Here is a 19642-nt window from a genome sequence, read left to right on the forward strand (position 1 = left end):
TCTTCAGATTTTGCGTCACCGTAGCGGCCACGCCCTTTGGCGAAAAGTTACAATATTCGGTGTGGGGCATGATCAACATCTTAAGGCTTTTCTGACCAATTTTCAAATGGATCCCTTCAACAAGCTCAGCACAGTAGCTAAAAACGTAAAGTATGACATTTATTGTAACCACTAGGTGGCGCTATATGTATAACTGAATTTTGTCATATAGATGTTTTCAGGCTGTGACTATTACGTTGCCTGAGAAGTTTGAGATTTTTTGGAGCTTGAACATGGGAGTTATTAAGCATTTGCTCTTTCTGGACAAATGAAATTTTAAAGGCAATATTTGATGCTCCGCCCCCGTCGTATAGTATTTCGAAAAGGCAAGATGTTTTGCCCAGCTGTTCTCTTAGGTCTTGAGATGATAAATGCCAAGTTTGAAGTCAATTGGATGAAAAATGTTTGCAAAGGGGGAAAAAGCATGACCACAGTGAATGTGCCAAAATAGGCCAAAATTGGACATTAAAAAATTCATAGCTCACTTCCTGTACATTTTAGCTACATGGTCCCAATAGACTTTTTTGTGCGTCTCGGGGTGCTACACGTGCCTGCCAATTTTCGTTGCTCTAGCTCAAACGTGTCGGGCTTGGTTTTTATTTTTCTACGCTAGGGGGCGCTATAGAGTCGCGTTGTTATAACGACTTCATAATATAAAATTTTTCGCCGGACCTGAGGAGTGTGCAAAGTTTGGTGAGTTTTCGTGAATATTTAGGTACCCAAAATCGCGATTGTTTGCGGAGAATAAAGAAGAAGAAGAAGAAGAAGAAGAACTAGAGCTGCGAGCAGCTATAAAGGGCCCTCGCAGCCCGGGCGACGTTGGGGTACTTGCACGTTGGGGTACTTGTACGTTGGAAACAGATTTTTTTGAAAATTGCATGATAAACCATTACGTGGATTTTTTTATTTTTTTTCCAGGTGTGATGATTGTGTCAAGCTCAATGGGTTTTGGTGATTGTTAAGATGTGCAAAAATCAGCGTCTTTTTTTATTTTTAGGCAATGAGTTGCCCTGATTGGTATTTTTTGGAAAGGTACATATACACATCATCGCTCGTACTCATTGCACAATATTGCTTTTATTGTCCATAGAGGCGATCAAAAAAAATAAATAAATAAATAAATAAATAAAAAATGAAACTAAATGAAAAAGCACATATGTTTGGATCGGTCTGATGCCAGTGAACATATTGAGTGGTGGAAAGTAAAAGAATATTCATAAATGACTTAGTTATCACACTTACAATAAGTTTACAATTTTTGTAAAAAATACCGTAAGTGAGGCATTTTTTTTTGCCTCAAGGACTAGGTGGCGCTGTATTTATAACTGAATTTTGTCATAGAGATACCGTCAGGCCTTGACTATAAATATGCATTTTAAGTGTGGGATTTTTTGGAGCATGTACCTGGGAGTTATTAAGCATATCCTTCATTCACAATATTGCTTTTAAAGTCCATAGAGGCTATAAAAAATCAATAAAATTAAATAAAAAAATATGTATGTTTGGTTAGGTCTGATGCCAGTGAACATTTTGAGTAGTGGAAAAAGTAAAAGAATATTCATAAATGACTTAGTTATTACACTTACAATGAGTTCACAAATTTTGTTCAAAATAAAGTAAATAAAGTAAAGTAAAGTAAAGTAAGTGGGGTTGTTTTTTTTTTTTTTTATGACTCAAGGACGAGGTGGCGCTGTATTTCTAACTGAATTTTGTCATAGAGATACCTTCACGCCTTGACTATAAATATACATGTCAAGTTTGGGATTTTTTGAAGCATGCACCGGGGAGTTATTAAGCATATCCTTCATTCACGATATTGCTTTTAATGTCCACAGAGGCTATCAAAAATAAATAAAAATATATATATGTTTGGATAAGTCTGATGCCAGTGAACATTTTGAGTGGTGGAAACTAAAAGAATATTCATAAATGACTTAGTTATCACACTTAGAATGAGTTTACATTTTTTGTACAAAATACCGTATGTGGGGTATTTTTTTTTTATGCCTCAAGGGCTAGGTGGCGCTGCATATATAACTGAATGTTGTCATAGAGATAGCTTCAGGCCTTGACGATAAACATACATGTCAAGTTTGGGATTTTTTGGAGCATGTACCGGGCAGTTATTAAGCATATCCTTTTTCAGTGCGAAACACAAATTTTGATGCCCCGCCTTCATCATATCGTATTTCGAAAAGTCAAGATTTTCCCCCCTGTCGTTGGCTCAGGTCTTGACATGGTCCAGGTCAAGTCTGAAGTCAGTCGGATGAAACGTGTAGGAGAAGTGGGCAAAAGTATGCCCCTTGTAAATGTGCAAAAATCGTCAAAAATGGGACATTCAAAAATTCGTAGCTCACTTCCTGTTCATTTTAGCATATGGGTCCAAGAGACTTTTTTGTAGGTCTTGAGCTTCCTAATACACCTAAAAAATTTTGTAGCTCTTGCTTAAACGTACAACTGGGGCTGTTTCGTTAAAGATTTCTAGGGGGCGCTATTGAGTCATTTTTGTAAAAATAGCACAATCGACGATAAAAAATTGCTCATTTTTCCAGGCCAGCTGTGTGTGCCAAGTTTAGTGTGTTTCTGTGCCAGTTTAGGCCCTCAAAATTGGCGTTGTTTTCTTGGCGAACAGCGCTTAGCCACGCCCACAGCGATTCTCGAAAACTCACAAACTTCGTGTTGTGACAGCATGAAGGCCGACACCCTCATCTGAGCAAATATGAGGTAGGTCCAGTTAACATGGTTGGAGAAAAACATTGAAGAAAAATCGTAAGAAAAAAAATTGCCAGTAGGTGGCGCTATCAGTAAGATGAAATATAAGTTTGTAGATGTCTTTAGGGCTGGACTCTCATCAATTGTGTAAAATTTTGAGAAGATAGCATCATCTCGGTCACGTTAATGCAGCTTTTGAGAAATCTTCAGACTTTGCGGCACCGTAGCGGCCACGCCCTTTGGCGAAAAGTTACAATATTCGGTGTGGGGCATGATCAACATCTTAAGGCTTTTTTGACCAATTTTCAACTGGATCCCTTCAATGAGCTCAGCACAGTAGCTAGAAACGTAAAGTATGATAATTATTGTTACCACTAGGTGGCGCTACATGGATAACTGAATTTTATCATATAGATGTTTTCAGGCCGTGACTATTAAGTTGCCTGATAAGTTTGAGATTTTTTGGAGCTTGAACATGGGAGTTATTAAGCATTTGCTCTTTCTGGACAAATGAAATTTTAAAGGCAATATTTGATGCCCCGCCCCCGTCATATAGTATTTCGAAAAGGCAAGATTTTTTCCCCAGTTGTTCTCTCAGGTCTTGAGATGATAAATGCCAAGTTTGAAGTCAATTGGATGAAAAATGTTTGCAAAGGGGGAAAAAGCATGACCACAGTGAATGTGCCAAAATAGGCCAAAATTGGACATTGAAAAATTCATAGCTCACTTCCTGTACATTTTAGCTATATGGTCCCAATAGACTTTTTTGTGCGTCTCGGGGTGCTACACGTGCCTGCCAATTTTCGTTGCTCTAGCTCAAACATGCCGGGCTTGGATTTTATTTTTCTATGCTAGGGGGCGCTATAGAGTCGCGTTGTTATGACGACTTCATAATATCAAATTTTTCGCCGGGCCTGAGGAGTGTGCAAAGTTTGGTGAGTTTTCGTAAATGTTTAGGTACCCAAAATCGTGATCGTTTACGGAGAAGAAGAAGAAGAAGAAGAAGAAGAAGAAGAAGAAGAAGAAGAAGAAGAAGAAGAAGAAGAAGAATCCGATCGAAAAACAATAGGGACCTCGCAGCGGTAGCTGCTCGGGCCCTAATAATAATAATAATAATTTTTACAAAAACAATAGGGACCTCGCAGCGGTCGCTGCTCGGGCCCTAATAATAATAATTTTTACAAAAACAATAGGGACCTCGCAGCGGTCGCTGCTCGGGCCCTAATAATAATAATAATAATAATAATAATAATAATTTTTACAAAAACAATAGGGACCTCGCAGCGGTCGCTGCTCGGGCCCTAACTAGAGCTGCGAGCAGCTATAAAGGGCCCTCGCAGCACGGGCCACGTTGGGGTCCTTGCACGTTGGGGTACTTGCACGTTAGGGTACTGGCACGTTGGGGTACTGGCATATTGGAAGCAAAATTTCTTTGAAAATGGCATAATAAACGTTTACATGTAGAATATTTTTTTTGCCAGTGTGTGTCAAGCTCAACGGGTTTTGGTGATTGTTAAGACCTGCAAAAATCAGCGTCCTTTTTTATTTTTAGGCAATGAGTTGCCCTGATTGGTATTTTTTGTAAAAGTGTATATCATCATCGCTCGTTGTACTCATTGCACAATGTTACTTTTATTGTCCAAAGGTGCAATCAAAAATGAATAAAACAAAATGGAAACGTACATACGTTTGGATCGGTGTGAAGCCAGTGAACAATTTGAGTGGTGGAAACTAAAAGAATATTCATAAATGACTTAGTTATCACACTTAGAATGAGTGTACATTTTTTGTACAAAATACCGGATGTGTTTTTTTTTTTTTTTTATATATATAAGCCTCAAGGGCTAGGTGGCGCTGTATTTATAACTGAATGTTGTCATAGAGATACCTTCAGGCCTTGATTATAAGCATACATGTCAAGTGTGGGATTTTTTTGGAGCATGTACCGGGGAGTTATTAAGCATATCCTTCATTCACGATATTGCTTTTAATGTCCATAGAGGCTATCAAAAATAAATAAAAAAATATATATGTTTGGATAAGTCTGATGCCAGTGAACATTTTGAGTGGTAGAAACTAAAAGAATATTCATCAATGACTTAGTTATCACACTTAGAATGAGTTTACATTTTTTGTACAAAATACCGTAAGTGGGGTATTTTTTTTTCACGCCTCAAGGGCTAGGTGGCGCTGCATATATAACTGAATTTTGTCATAGAGATACCTTCAGGCCTTGACTCTAAACATACATGTCAAATTTGGGATTTTTTTGAGCATGTACCGGGGAGTTATTAAGCCTATCCTTTTTCATTGCGAAACACAAAATTTGATGCCCCGCCCTCATCATATAGTATTCCGAAAAGTCAAGATTTTTCCGCCTATCGTTGGCTCCGGTCTTGACATGGTCCAGGTCAAGTCTGAAGTCAGTCGGATGAAACGTGTAGGAGAAGTGGGCAAAAGTATGCCCCCTGTAAATGTGCTAAAATCATAAAAAAATGGGACATTCAAAAATTTGTAGCTCACTTCTTGTTCATTTTAGCATATAGGTCCAAGAGACTTTTTTGTAGGTCTTGGGCTCCCTCATACACCTAAAAAAATTCGTAGATCTTGCTTAAACATACAACCGGGGCTGCTTCGTTAAAAATTTCTAGGGGGTGCTATTGAGTCACTTTTTGTAAGAATAGCACAATCAACAATAAAATATTGTTCACTTTACCAGGCCAGATATGTGTGCCAAGTTTCATGAGTTTCTGCGCATGTTTAGACCCTCAAAACTGGCGTTGTTTTCTTGGCGAACAGCGCTTAGCCACGCCCACAGCGATTCACGAAAACTCACAAACTTCATGTTGTGACATCATGAAGGGCGAAACCCTCATCTGAGCAAATATGAGCTAGGTCCAGTTAACGTGTTTGGAGAAAAACGTAGAAGAATATTCGTAAGAAAAAAAAATGCCACGAGGTGGCGCTATCAGTAAGATGAAATATAAGTTCGTAGATGTCTTTAGGGCTGGACTCTCATCAAATGTGTGAAATTTTGAGAAGATAGGATCATCTCGGTCAACTTAATGCAGCTTTTATTGTCATGAAAAATCTTCAGATTTTGCGGCACCGTAGCGACCACGCCCTTTGGCGAAAAGTTACAATATTCGGTGTGGGGCATGATCAACATCTTAAGGCTTTTCTGACCAATTTTCAACTGGATCCCTTCAACGAGCTCAGCGCAGTAGCTAAAAACATAAAGTATGACATTTATTGTTACCACTAGGTGGCGCTATATGTATAACTGAATTTTATCATATAGATGTTTTCAGGCCGTGACTATTACGTTGCCTGAGAAGTTTGAGATTTTTTGGAGCTTGAACATGGGAGTTATTAAGCATTTGCTCTTTCTGGACAAATGAAATTTTAAAGGCAATATTTGATGCCCCGCCCCCGTCATATAGTATTTCGAAAACGCAAGATTTTTTGCCTAGTTTTTCTCTTAAGTCTTGAGATGATAAATGCCAAGTTTAAAGTCAATGGGATGAAAAATGTTTGCATAGGGGGAAAAAGCATGACCACAGTGAATGTGCCAAAATAGGCCAAAATTGGACATTAAAAAATTCATAGCTCACTTCCTGTACATTTTAGGAAATGGCTTCCACTGACTTTTTTGTGCGTCTCGTAGTGCTACACGTGCCTGCCAATTTTCGTAGCTCTAGCTCAAACGGACCGGGATTGGTTTTTATTTTTCTACGCTAGGTGGTGCTATAGAGTCGCGTTGTTATGACAACTACATAATATCAAATTTTTCGCCGGGCCCGAAGAGACTGCAAAGTTTGGTGAGTTTTCGTAAATGTTTAGGCCCTCAAAAATGCGATCGTTTACGGAGAAGAAGAAGAAGAATAATAATAATTCTTACAAAAACAAGAGGGACCTTGCAGCGGTCGCTGCTCGGGCCCTAATAATAATAATAACTAGAGCTGCGAGCAGCTATAAAGGGCCCTCGCAACCCGGGCCACGTTGGGGTACTTGCACGTCGGGGTACTGGCACGTTGGGGTACTGTTACATGGAACAAGGACCATCTAAAATGTTTTTGACAAGCCTTGTGTGTGCAAAGTTTAATCAAAACGCGAAATATGGTGTGCAATTCCCAAAATAAATTCAAAATGGTGGACTTCCTTTTCGGTTTAGCATACGGCTACAGAATACCTTTTGTAGGTCTTAAGCTAATAGGTATGCCTCCCATTTTTCATAAATCTTGGTCAAGTCATCTTTAGTTGTGTATCACTTGAATCATACAATTGGAAATGCTCCATAAAAATGCATAGAGGGCGCTATTGAGCACAACGTTGGGTTACTTGCACGTCAGGGTACTGGCACGTTGGGGTACTGTTACATGGAACAAGGAACATTTAAAATGTTAGTTTTTTCCATGCCTTGTCTGTGCAAAGTTTAATGAAAAAGGCCAAAAATGATGTATAATTCCCAAAATAAAATCAAAATAGCGGACTTCCTCTTTGGTTTGGCAAATGGCTACATAATACTTTTTTGTAGGTCTAGCATAATCATACAATCGGAAATGCTTCATAAAAATGTCTAGAGGGCGCTATTTATTGCAAATTGCACAATAAATCTCTAAAAATTCATGTTCATGACAAGTCTGATGTGTTTGCAAAGTTTCATGAGTTTTCATGTGTATAAAAAAAAAAAAAAAAAGCAGCACTTAACAACTGTTACATGGAACAAGGACCATTTAAAATGTTAGTTTTTTCCATGCCTTGTCTGTGCAAAGTTTAATGAAAAAGGCAAAAAATTATGTATAATTCCCAAAATAAAATCAAAATAGCGGACTTCCTCTTTGGTTTGGCAAATGGCTACATAATACTTTTTTGTAGGTCTAGCATAATCATACAATCGGAAATGCTTCATAAAAATGTCTAGAGGGCGCTATTTATTGCAAATTGCACAATAAATCTCTGAAAATTCATGTTCATGACAAGTCTGATGTGTTTGCAAAGTTTCATGAGTTTTCATGTGTATATAAAAAAAAAAGCAGCACTTGACAAACAATGCATTGCTATGTCAACAGCGTGTTACAAAATAAAAAACTTTCGATTACTTTGCATCTTAAACATCTTAAGATGAAACACACCAAGTTTGAAGACAGTCGGATAAATTTTGTAGGAGGGGTTCGTTAAAATATGACCCCTGAAAAAGGCCACAAAAAATGGCAACAAATCCCATCATAAATCAAAATGGCAGACTTCCTGTTTGGTTTAGCACATGGGTCCAAGAGACTTTTTTGTACATCATGGGCTCTTATGTATGCCTGCAAATTATCATAGCGCTAGGTGAAACGTACAACCGGGAATGCTTCGTTAAAGAGGAGTTTTTTAGCTCAAAATGTGATGCCCGGCCCCTGGGGGACTTCCTGTTAGGTTAAGCACATGGCACCAAGAGACTTTTTTGTACATCCTGGACTGTTACATATGTCTACAATTTTTCGTCGCTCTAGCTGCTTCGTACAACTGGGAATGCTTCATTAATAAAATTTTTTTTCCTTTGCAAAAAGTGCATGCCACGACAACAGCGTGTGACGAAATAAAAAGCTTTCAATAACTTTTCATTTTCAACATCTTAAGATGAATCACACCAAGTTTGAAGATGATCGGATAAACTCTTTAGGAGGAGTTTGTTAAAATATGACCCCTATGAAATGGCCAAAAAAAATGGCAACACATTCCAAAGTAAATCAAAATGGCGGACGTCCTGTTAGGTTTAGCATATGGTTCAAAAAGAGTTTTTTGTACCTCGAGGGCTGTTATATACCTCTACAAATTTTGGTAACTCTAGGTGAAACGTACAGCCGGGTATGCTTTGTTAAAGAGGAGTTTTTTTTAGCTCAAAATGTGATGCCCGGCCCCTGGGGGACTTCCTGTTGGGTTTAGCACAGGGCACCAAGAGACTTTTTTGTACATTTTGGGCTGTTACATATGTCTACAAATTTTCGTAGCTCTTGCTGCTTCGTACAAATGGGAATGCTTCTTTAAGTATATATTTTTTCCTTTGCAAACAGTGCATGCCATGACAACAGTGTGCGACGAAATACAAAGCTTTCAATAACTTTTCATCTTCAACATCTTAAGATGAATCACACCAAGTTTGAAGATGATCAGATAAACACTGTAGGAGGAGTTCGTTAAAATAAGACCCCAATGAAATGGCCAAAAAAATGGCAACACGTTCCAAAATAAATCAAAATGGTGGACTTCCTGTCAGGTTTAGCATATGCTTCAAAAAGAGTTTTTTGTAGGTCATAGTCTGTTACATATGTGTACCAATTTTCGTAGCTCTAGATTAAACGTACAACCGGCAATGCCTCGTGAAGTAAGAATTTTTAAACTCTAAATTTGATGCGCCGCCGCCGTCATATATTATATCAAAAACTTTTCATTTTTCACAATGATGTTGTCCCAGGTGTTGAGATGGTCCATCCCAAGTTTGAAGTCAATCGGGTTAACCGTGTAGGAGAAGCGGGCAAAAGTATGACCCCTGTAAATGTGCAAAAATTGGCAAAAATTGGACATTTAAATACTCATACCTCACTTTCTGTCTATTTTAGGGTACACACTTCAAAGAGGTTTTTGTTCATTGGGATGTGCTACAGGTGCCACACAATTTTCATAGCCGTCCGACAATCGTAGCGGGACAGGGATCCGTTTAACCTATGTAGGGGGCGCTAAGGAGCCATTTTTCTGTTATCATGTATGGCGACTTTAAAATATCAAATTTTTCGCCAGGCCTGATGTGCGTGTAAAGTTTGGTGAGTTTTCGGTCACGTTTAGTGTCTCAAAAATGTGATCGTTTGCGGAGAATAATAATAATAATAATAATAATAATAATAATAATAATAATAAGAATTCCTACAAAAACAATAGGGCCTCGCAGCGGCACCGCCGCCGCCGCTGCTCGGGCCCTAATAATAATAATAATTTTTACAAAAACAATAGGGACCTCGCAGCGGTCGCTGCTCGGGCCCTAACTAGAGCTGCGAGCAGCTATAAAGGGCCCTCGCAGCCCGGGCCACGTTGGGGTACTGGCACGTTGGGGTACTGGCATATTGGAAGCAAAATTTCTTTGAAAATGGCATAATAAACGTTTACATGTAGAATATTTTTTTGCCAGTGTGTTTGTCAAGCTCAACGGGTTTTGGTGATTGTTAAGACCTGCAAAAATCAGCGTCCTTTTTTATTTTTAGGCAATGAGTTGCCCTGATTGGTATTTTTTGTAAAAGTGTATATATACATCATCGCTCGTTGTACTCATTGCACAATGTTACTTTTATTGTCCAAAGGGGCAATCAAAAATGAATAAAACAAAATGGAAACGTACATACGTTTGGATCGGTGTGAAGCCAGTGAACATTTTGAGTGGTGGAAACTAAAAGAATATTCATAAATGACTTAGTTATCACACTTAGAATGAGTGTACATTTTTTGTACAAAATACCGTATGTGGGGTATTTATTTATTTTTTTTATATGAGCCTCAAGGGCTCGGTGGCGCTGTATTTATAACTGAATGTTGTCATAGAGATACCTTCAGGCCTTGATTATAAGCATACATGTCAAGCGTGGGATTTTTTTTGGAGCATGTACCGTGGAGTTATTAAGCATATCCTTCATTCACGATATTGCTTTTAATGTCCATAGAGGCTATCAAAAATAAATAAAAATATATATATGTTTGGATAAGTCTGATGCCAGTGAACATTTTGAGTGGTGGAAACTAAAAGAATATTCATAAATGACTTAGTTATCACACTTAGAATGAGTTTACATTTTTTGTACAAAATACCGTATGTGGGGTATTTTTTTTTCATGCCTCAAGGGCTAGGTGGCGCTGCATATATAACTGAATGTTGTCATAGAGATAACTTCAGGCCTTGACGATAAACATACATGTCAAGTTTGGGATTTTTTGGAGCATGTACCGGGGAGTTATCAAGCATATCCTTTTTCATTGCGAAACACAAATTTTGATGCCCCGCCCTCATCATATAGTATTTCGAAAAGTCAAAATTTTTCCCCCTGTCGTTGGCTCAGGTCTTGACATGGTCCAGGCCAAGTCTTTACTCAGTCGGATGAAACGTGTAGGAGAGGTGGGCAAAAGTCTGCCCCCTGTGAATGTGCAAAAATCGTCAAAAATGGGACATTCAAAAATTCGTAGCTCACTTCCTGTTCATTTTAGCATATGGGTACAAGAGACTTTTTTGTAGGTCTTGGGCTCCCTCATACACCTGAAAATATTCGTCGTTCTTGCTTAAACGTACAACCGGGGCTGCTTCGTTAAAAATTTCGAGGGGGCGCTATTGAGTCATTTTTGTAAAAATAGCACAATCAACAATAAAATATTGCTCATTTTACCAGGCCAGATGTGTGTGCCAAGTTTCAGGAGTTTCTGTGCATGTTTAGACCCTCAAAACTGGCGTTGTTTTCTTGGCGAACAGCGCTTAGCCACGCCCACAGCAATTCGCGAAAACTCACAAACTTCGTGTTGTGACATCATGAAGGCCGAAACCCTCATCTGAGCAAATATGAGGGAGGTCCAGTTAACGTGTTTGGAGAAAAACGTAGAAGAAAATTCGTAATAAAAAAAATTGCCACTAGGTGGCGCTATCAGTTAGATGAAATATAAGTCAGTAGATGTCTGTAGGGCTGGACTCTCATCAAATGTGTGAAATTTTGAGAAGATAGGATCATCTCGGTCAAGTTAATGCAGCTTTTATTTTCACGAAAAATCTTCAGACTTTGCGTCACCGTAGCGGCCACGCCCTTTGGCGAAAAGTTACAATATTCGGTGTGGGGCATGATCAACATCTTTAGGCTTGTCTGACCAATTTTCAAATGGATCCCTTCAACAAGCTCAGCACAGTAGCTAAAAACGTAAAGTATGACATTTATTGTAACCACTAGGTGGCGCTATATGTATAACTGAATTTTATCATATAGATGTTTTCAGGCCGTGACTATTAGGTTGCCTGAGAAGTTTGAGATTTTTTGGAGCTTGAACATGGGAGTTATTAAGCATTTGCTCTTTCTGGACAAATGAAATTTTAAAGGCAATATTTGATGCCCCGCCCCCGTCATATAGTATTTCGAAAAGGCAAGATTTTTTCCCCAGTTGTTCTCTCAGGTCTTGAGATGATAAATGCCAAGTTTGAAGTCAATTGGATGAAAAATGTTTGCAAAGGGGGAAAAAGCATGACCACAGTGAATGTGCCAAAATAGGCCAAAATTGGACATTAAAAAATTCATAGCTCACTTCCTGTACATTTTAGCTACATGGTCCCAATAGACTTTTTTTGTGCGTCTCGGGGTGCTACACGTGCCTGCCAATTTTCGTTGCTCTAGCTCAAACATGCCGGGCTTGGTTTGTATTTTTCTATGCTAGGGGGCGCTATAGAGTCGCGTTGTTATGACGACTTCATAATATCAAATTTTTCGCCGGGCCTGAGGAGTGTGCAAAGTTTGGTGAGTTTTCGTAAATGTTTAGGTACCCAAAATCGTGATCGTTTACGGAGAAAAAGAATAATAATAATAACTAGAGCTGCGAGCAGCTATAAAGGGCCCTCGCAACCCGGGCCACGTTGGGGTATTTGCACGTCGGGGTACTGGCATGTTGGGGTACTGTCAAATAGGAAACCATCTAAATTTTAAACGTTTTTGCCATGCTTTGTGTTTGTAAAGTTTCATGGAAAGGCCAAAAATGATGCACAATTAACAAAATAAAATCAAAATGGATTGGCACATTGGCTATATAGAATACTTTTTGAATATATTAGGCATGCCTGCCAATATTCACACATCTAGCTGAATCATATAATCGGAAAGACTTCATAAAAATGTCTAGAGGGCGCTATTGAAGCATTTATTGCAAATTTAATAAGAAATCTCTAAAATATTCATGCTTATGACAAGCCTGATGTGTGTGTAAAGTTTCATGAGTTTTTGCACATGTTTAGACCAAAAAAAAAAAAAAGCAGCATTTTACTTGGCAAACAATGCATCGCCATGAAACGGCGTGGGACAAAATAAATAACTTTCGATAACTTTGTATCTTAAACATCTTAAGATGAAGCACACCAAGTTTGAAGACAGTCGGATAAATTTTGTAGGAGGAGTTCGTTAAAATATGACCCCTAAAAAAGGCCACAAAAAATGGCTACAAATCCCAACGTAAATCAAAATGGCGGACTTCCTGTTTGTTTTGGAAGATGGTTCCAAGAGACTATTTTGTACATCGTGGGCTCTTATGTATGCCTCTAAATTATCATAGCGCTAGGTGAAACGTACAACCGGGAATGCTTCGTTAAAGAGGAGTTTTTTTACCTTAAAATGTGATGACCGGCCCTTACGGGACTTCCTGTTGGGTTTAGCACATGGCACCAAGAGACTTTTTTGTACATTGTGGGCTGTTAAATTTGTCTCCAAATTTTCGTAGCTCTCGCTGCTTCGTACAACTGTGAATGCTTCATTAAGAGGGAATTTTTTCCTTTGCAAACTGTGCATGCCACGGCAACAGCGTGCGACGAAATAAAAAGCTTTCAATAACTTTTCATCTTCAACATTTTAAGATGAATCACACCAAGTTTGGAGATGATCGGATAAACTCTGTAGGAGGAGTTCGTTAAAATAAGACCCCTATGAAATGGCCCAAAAAATGGCAACACGTTCCAAAGTAAATCAAAATGGCGGACTTCCTGTTCGGTTTAGCATATGGTTCAAAAAGAGTTTTTTGTACCTTGAGGGCTGTTACCTATGTCTTCAAATGTTGGTAACTCTAGGTGAAATGTACAGCCGGGAATGCTTCATTAAATAAGAATTTTGAAACACAAAATTTGATGCCTCGCCTCTGGCGGACTTCCTGTTAGGTTTAGCATATGGTTCAAAAAGAGTTTTTTGTAGATCATAGTCTGTTACATATGTGTACCAATTTTCGTGGCTCTCAATTAAACGTACCACGGCAATGCTTTGTTAAGTAAGAATTTTGAAACTGTAAATTTGATGCCCCGCCACCGTCATATAGTATGTCAAAAACTTTAGATTTTTTACCATGATGTTGTCCCAGGTCTTGAGATGGTACAGCCCAAGTTTGAAGTCAATCGGGTTAACCGTGTAGGAGAAGCGGGCAAAAGTATGACCCCTGTAAATGTGCAAAAATGGGCCAAAATTGGACATTCAAATACTCATACCTCACTTCCTGTCTATTTTAGGGTACACATATCAAAGAGGTTTTTGTTCATCTGGATGTGCTACAGGTGCCACACAATTTTCGTAGCCATAGGACAATCGTAGCGGGACAGGGATCCGTTAAACCTATGTAGGTGGCGCTACAGAGCCATTTTTCTGTTATCATGTATGGCGACTTTATAATATCAAATTTTTCGCCAGGCCTGATGTGCGTGTAAAGTTTGGTGAGTTTTCGTTCATGTTTAGTGCCTCAAAAATGTGGTTGTTTGCGGAAAAGAATAATAACAAAGAAAAAGAAGAAGAATAATAATAATAATAATTCTTTCAGGAACAATAGGGACCTCGCAGCGGTCGCTGCTCGGGCCCTAATAATAATAATAATAATAATCCGATCGAAAAACAATAGGGACCTCGCAGCGGTAGCTGCTCGGGCCCTAATAATAATTTTTACAAAAACAATAGGGACCTCGCAGCGGTCGCTGCTCGGGCCCTAATAATAATAATAATCCGATCGAAAAACAATAGGGACCTCGCAGCGGTAGCTGCTCGGGCCCTAATAATAATAATAATAATTTTTACAAAAACAATAGGGACCTCGCAGCGGTCGCTGCTCGGGCCCTAATAATCCGATCGAAAAACAATAGGGACCTCGCAGCGGTAGCTGCTCGGGCCCTAATAATAATTTTTACAAAAACAATAGGGACCTCGCAGCGGTCGCTGCTCGGGCCCTAATAATAATAATAATAATTTTTACAAAAACAATAGGGACCTCGCAGCGGTCGCTGCTCGGGCCCTAATAATAATTTTTACAAAAACAATAGGGACCTCGCAGCGGTCGCTGCTCGGGCCCTAATAATAATAATAATAATAATAATAATAATAATAATAATCATTTTTACAAAAACAATAGGGACCTCGCAGCGGTCGCTGCTCGTGCCCTAATAATAATAATAATAATAATAATAATTTTTACAAAAACAATAGGGACCTCGCAGCGGTCGCTGCTCGGGCCCTAATAATAATAATAATAATAATAATAATTTTTACAAAAACAATAGGGACCTCGCAGCGGTCGCTGCTCGGGCCCTAATAATAATAATAATTTTTACAAAAACAATAGGGACCTCGCAGCGGTCGCTGCTCGGGCCCTAATTCCTACAAAAACAATAGGGCCTCGCAGCGGCACCGCCGCCGCCGCTGCTCGGGCCCTAATAATAATAATAATAATAATAATTATAATTTTTACAAAAACAATAGGGACCTCGCAGCGGTCGCTGCTCGGGCCCTAATAATAATAACTAGAGCTGCGAGCAGCTATATAGGGCCCTCGCAACCCGGGCCACGTTGGGGTATTTGCATGTCCGGGTACTGGCATGTTGGGGTACTGTTTCACAGGAAACCGTCTAAATTGTAAATGTTTTTGACATTCATGGAAGGCCAAAAATGATGCACAATTAAAACTCATTCACTGCCAGTCATTCTAGAAAATTTTTACATTTCCAATACTCACGTGATATTACATTCAATAATTATATATAAACCGAATCTACCAAATAACAGAATAGACTCCCTACTTTTTGTCCCGTCCCGTTCTTTTATAATTGACAGCAGAAAAATGTAGGTTTGCCAAAATACAGCCATTTCTCCCATGGACTCTGAAACTGTGTTTATTTCCTATAAAATGGGGCAATGATGTCATCTACCGGTGGTTGGGCATCAGTAAAGTTGTTTCCAAGTTTGATATTTACAGTGGAGCATGCTCAGATTCGCCCCCATTTAGCACCGCTCTAAAAAATACAATTGACAAGTATACTTGTCAAAGGCAGTGAATGAGTTAAAATAAAATCAAAATGAATTGGCACATGGCTATAGAATAATTTTTGGAAGTATTAGGCTGATATGTATGCCTCCCAATATTCACACATCTTGCTGAACCATAAAATCGGATATACTTCATAAGAATATCTTGACGGCGATATTGAGCCATTTATTACAAATTGCACAACAAATTATAAAATATTCATGTTTGTGAGAGATCTGATCTGTGTGCAAAATTTTGTGAGTTTTTGCCCATGTTTAGACTCTCAAAAAAAAAAATCTTTGCAAACAATGCATCGCTACAGCAAAGGCGTGTGACAAAATAAAAAAATTCAATAACTTTTCATCAACTTTTTAAATATCTTAAGATGAAACATGCCAAAGAATGAAGACGATGTGATACGTTTTGCAGAAAATATGACCCCTATAAAAGGCCCCAAAAAGTGGCTACAAATACCAAAGTAAATCAAAATGTCAGACTTCCTGTTTGGTTTAGCATATGGTTCCAAGAGACTTTTTTGTACATCGTGGGCTCTTATGTATGCCTCCAAATTATAATAGCTCTAGGTGAAACGTACAACCGTGAATGCTTCGTTAAAGAGGAGTTGTTGTTTTTTTTAGCACAAAATGGGGGACTTCCTGTTGGGTTTAGTACATGGCACCAAGAAACTTTTTTGTACATCGTGGGCTGTTACATATGTCTACAAATTTTCGTAGCTCTAGCTGCTTCGTACAACTGGGAATTCTTCCTTAAGAAGAATTTTTTTCCTTTGCAAACAAGTGCATGCCACGGCAACAGCGTGCGACGAAATAAAAAGCTTTCAATAACTTTTCATCTTCAACATCTTAAGATGAATCACACCAAGTTTGAAGATGATGGGATAAACTCTGTAGGAGGAGTTCGTTAAAATAAGACCCCTATGAAATGGCCAAAAAAATGGCAACACGTTCCAAAGTAAATCAAAATGGTGGACTTTCTGTTAGGTTTAGCATATGGTTCAAAAAGAGTTTTTTGTACCTTGAGGGCTGTTACATATGTCTTCAAATTTTGGTAACTCTAGGTGAAACGTACAGCCGGGAATGCTTCTTTAAGTAAGAATTTTGAAACGCAAAATTTGATGCCCCGCCTCTGGCGGACTTCCTGTTGGGTTTAGCATATGGCACCAACAGACTTTTTTGTAGATCATAGTCTGTTACATAAGTGTACCAATTTTCGTAGCTCTAGGTTAAACGTACAACCGGCAATACTACGTTTAGTAAGAGTTTTGAAACTCTAAATTTGATGCCTCACCCCCGTCATATAGTAGGTCAAATTTTTTTGATTTTTTACCATGATGTTGTCCCAGGTGTTGAGATGGTACAGCCCAAGTTTGAAGTCAATCGGGTTAACCGTGTAGGAGAAGCGGGCAATAGTATGATCCATGTAAATGTGCAAAACTGGGCCAAAATTGGACATTCAGATGATCATACCTCACTTTCTGTCTATTTTAGGGTACACACGTCAAAAAGGTTTTTGTTCATCGAGATGTGCAACTGGTGCCACACAATTTTCATAGCCGTCGGACAATCGTAGCGGGACAGGGATCCGTTAAACCTATGTAGGTGCCGCTACAGAGCCACTTTTCTGTTATCATGTATGGCGACTTTAAAATATCAAATTTTTCGCCAGGCCTGATGTGCGTGTAAAGTTTGGTGAGTTTTCGTTCACGTTTAGTGTCTCAAAAATGCGATTGTTTGCGGAGAATAATAATAATAAGAAGAAGAAGAATTCCTACAAAAACAATAGGGCCTCGCAGCGGCACCGCCGCCGCCGCTGCTCGGGCCCTAATAATAATAATAATCCGATCGAAAAACAACAGGGACCTCGCAGCGGTAGCTGCTCGGGCCCTAATAATAATTTTTACAAAAACAATAGGGACCTCGCAGCGGTCGCTGCTCAGGCCCTAATAATAATTCTTACAAAAACAAGAGGGACCTCGCAGCGGTCGCTGCTCGGGCCCTAATAAAACGGTCAATTATAAATCAGAGTAAAAAAAATAAATAAAAGAATAAAAAATCAACCTTCAGGAAAAGCTTTTTTTAATGTTTGTATCTGTAAACATAGTGCAGAACTGATGCGACTTGCCAAAAACTCTAGTTTGAGCTCATAAATAATACTGTAAGATTTTGGAAAATTCCAATCTCTTCAGTTCCTTTTTTGATTTTCCTTCATTATGGAAAGAAAAAAAAATAATGTTGTCCAAGAAAAGAACATTGTCTTTTGTCACACTTAGGAAGTTGGTACTATGTACCCACCAGTAGCACTGGTGAAAAATTGTGGCAAGAAAAGAACAGTGTCTTTTGCCCATAAACGGCAGTAGTTGCAGGTCAGACTTAATACTCCAAGCACAATCAACGACAAGTTTGGAAATAATGCCCAAAGATTTGAAATGTTCTTTTGGGTCAATAACTCACGTTCCATCTCTTGGCCCAGGTAGGAGCACCAGCGGTTCCTCATGTCTTCCACTGCCAGCAGGTCCCTCTCTGCGTCATGGACCAGCAGCAAAGGGATGCAGGGTACCACCAACTCGTTCATGATTCCCAAACCAGTGCTCACATCTGGCTCTTCTCCTGACTCAAACATGGCTGCTGCTTGCTCATTTAATTTCTATGGATCATCAAACACATTACACACCATTTCAGATAATGCCACATAGGTTGTTGCGTTTGTGGCTCAAATTGTGCCCAACTCCTCAACCCCTCCCCTCTCCTATGGTAGTGTCACGTATTTGTGATGTCCTAATGCGTTTGTCTTTGAAGCGGAGATATCAAGAAATAAAATTCAGCTTCATGGTGCTTTACACAATGTTTCAATGTATTTGTACATGTTAGACTTATAGTAGGACTCGAAAGTATATTTGTATTCAAGTTAATTTTACAAACAATTATCGGCTTGTTGGTTATCGACATCGAGACTTTCTGAATTATTGGTTTATCGGTATCGGTTGAAAATAGCATTATCATGCATCGCTACTTTTGTGCACCCTACTTCCCAGTTTTTTAGTTGTAAAACAAGTTTGAAATAAGATATACACGGATTCACTTCACGATTGTGTGTTACTTGATAAGGGGTTAACTTTCACATAAAATTCCAATGAAATATATTATGTTTGTGATATATATATATATATATATATATATATATATATATATATATATATATATATATATGTTGTCACAAGAACCGATACTTCGGTGCCAAGTAGATGCCAAGATTCTGAAAATGTGACGGTACTTCCTTTTCTACAATACCCGAAGTACCGATTGGTATCGAGGCGGCATATCTGGCCGCGTCTTTTGTGTTGTTTTGGGGGTGTTTATTTATTTTATTATTATTTTCTAATCCCACACGCACTCACTCACACAAGCTTACATCATGTAAACTGGGTGATATGGGCGCTTATCTGGCAACCCATGTTACGTCGAATGACGTCACGTGACTACCCTCCCGCTACAACAATAACAAGGAAGTAGAGTAACATGCGTGTAACATGACATAGCCCGCACATCTGCGTCGTCTTCAACTGCAGCGACCCCTCAATTAGTTGAGAAGAAAAAACACCAAAGTCGCGTATAGAAGTACTTTGGATTTGAGGTTGATGCGCAGGGATTGAGATGCCGAAACCGTTTCCAGACGAAAGGGGAACACATCCAACTTAGCGAAACATGGACATCCAGACTTGTACCAAGAATTCAAGGCAAGTGCATTTGAATTCCCGTGTTATCATTGTTGTCCATCTCTAAACTAATAACATTAGTATGATGACCCCACACCCAATTAGCTGCTTTGCGAAGTAACG

General features: G+C 38.9%; 1 protein-coding gene across 5 annotated transcripts in view; it reads right to left on the minus strand.

Moving 5' to 3' along the window:
* usp25 (ubiquitin specific peptidase 25) overlaps positions 1 to 19642 on the minus strand; it is a 267458-nt gene that overhangs the window by 38768 nt on the left and 209048 nt on the right. For all 5 annotated transcript variants that reach the window (XM_077504218.1, XM_077504216.1, XM_077504215.1 and 2 more), the window contains one exon: positions 18258 to 18450. In XM_077504218.1, the coding sequence (XP_077360344.1) occupies positions 18258 to 18450 (193 nt within the window). The remainder of the gene's footprint in view (positions 1 to 18257; positions 18451 to 19642) is intronic.

This window comes from Festucalex cinctus, chromosome 18, assembly GCF_051991245.1.
Source record: "Festucalex cinctus isolate MCC-2025b chromosome 18, RoL_Fcin_1.0, whole genome shotgun sequence".
Classification (NCBI taxonomy): Eukaryota; Metazoa; Chordata; class Actinopteri; order Syngnathiformes; family Syngnathidae; genus Festucalex; species Festucalex cinctus.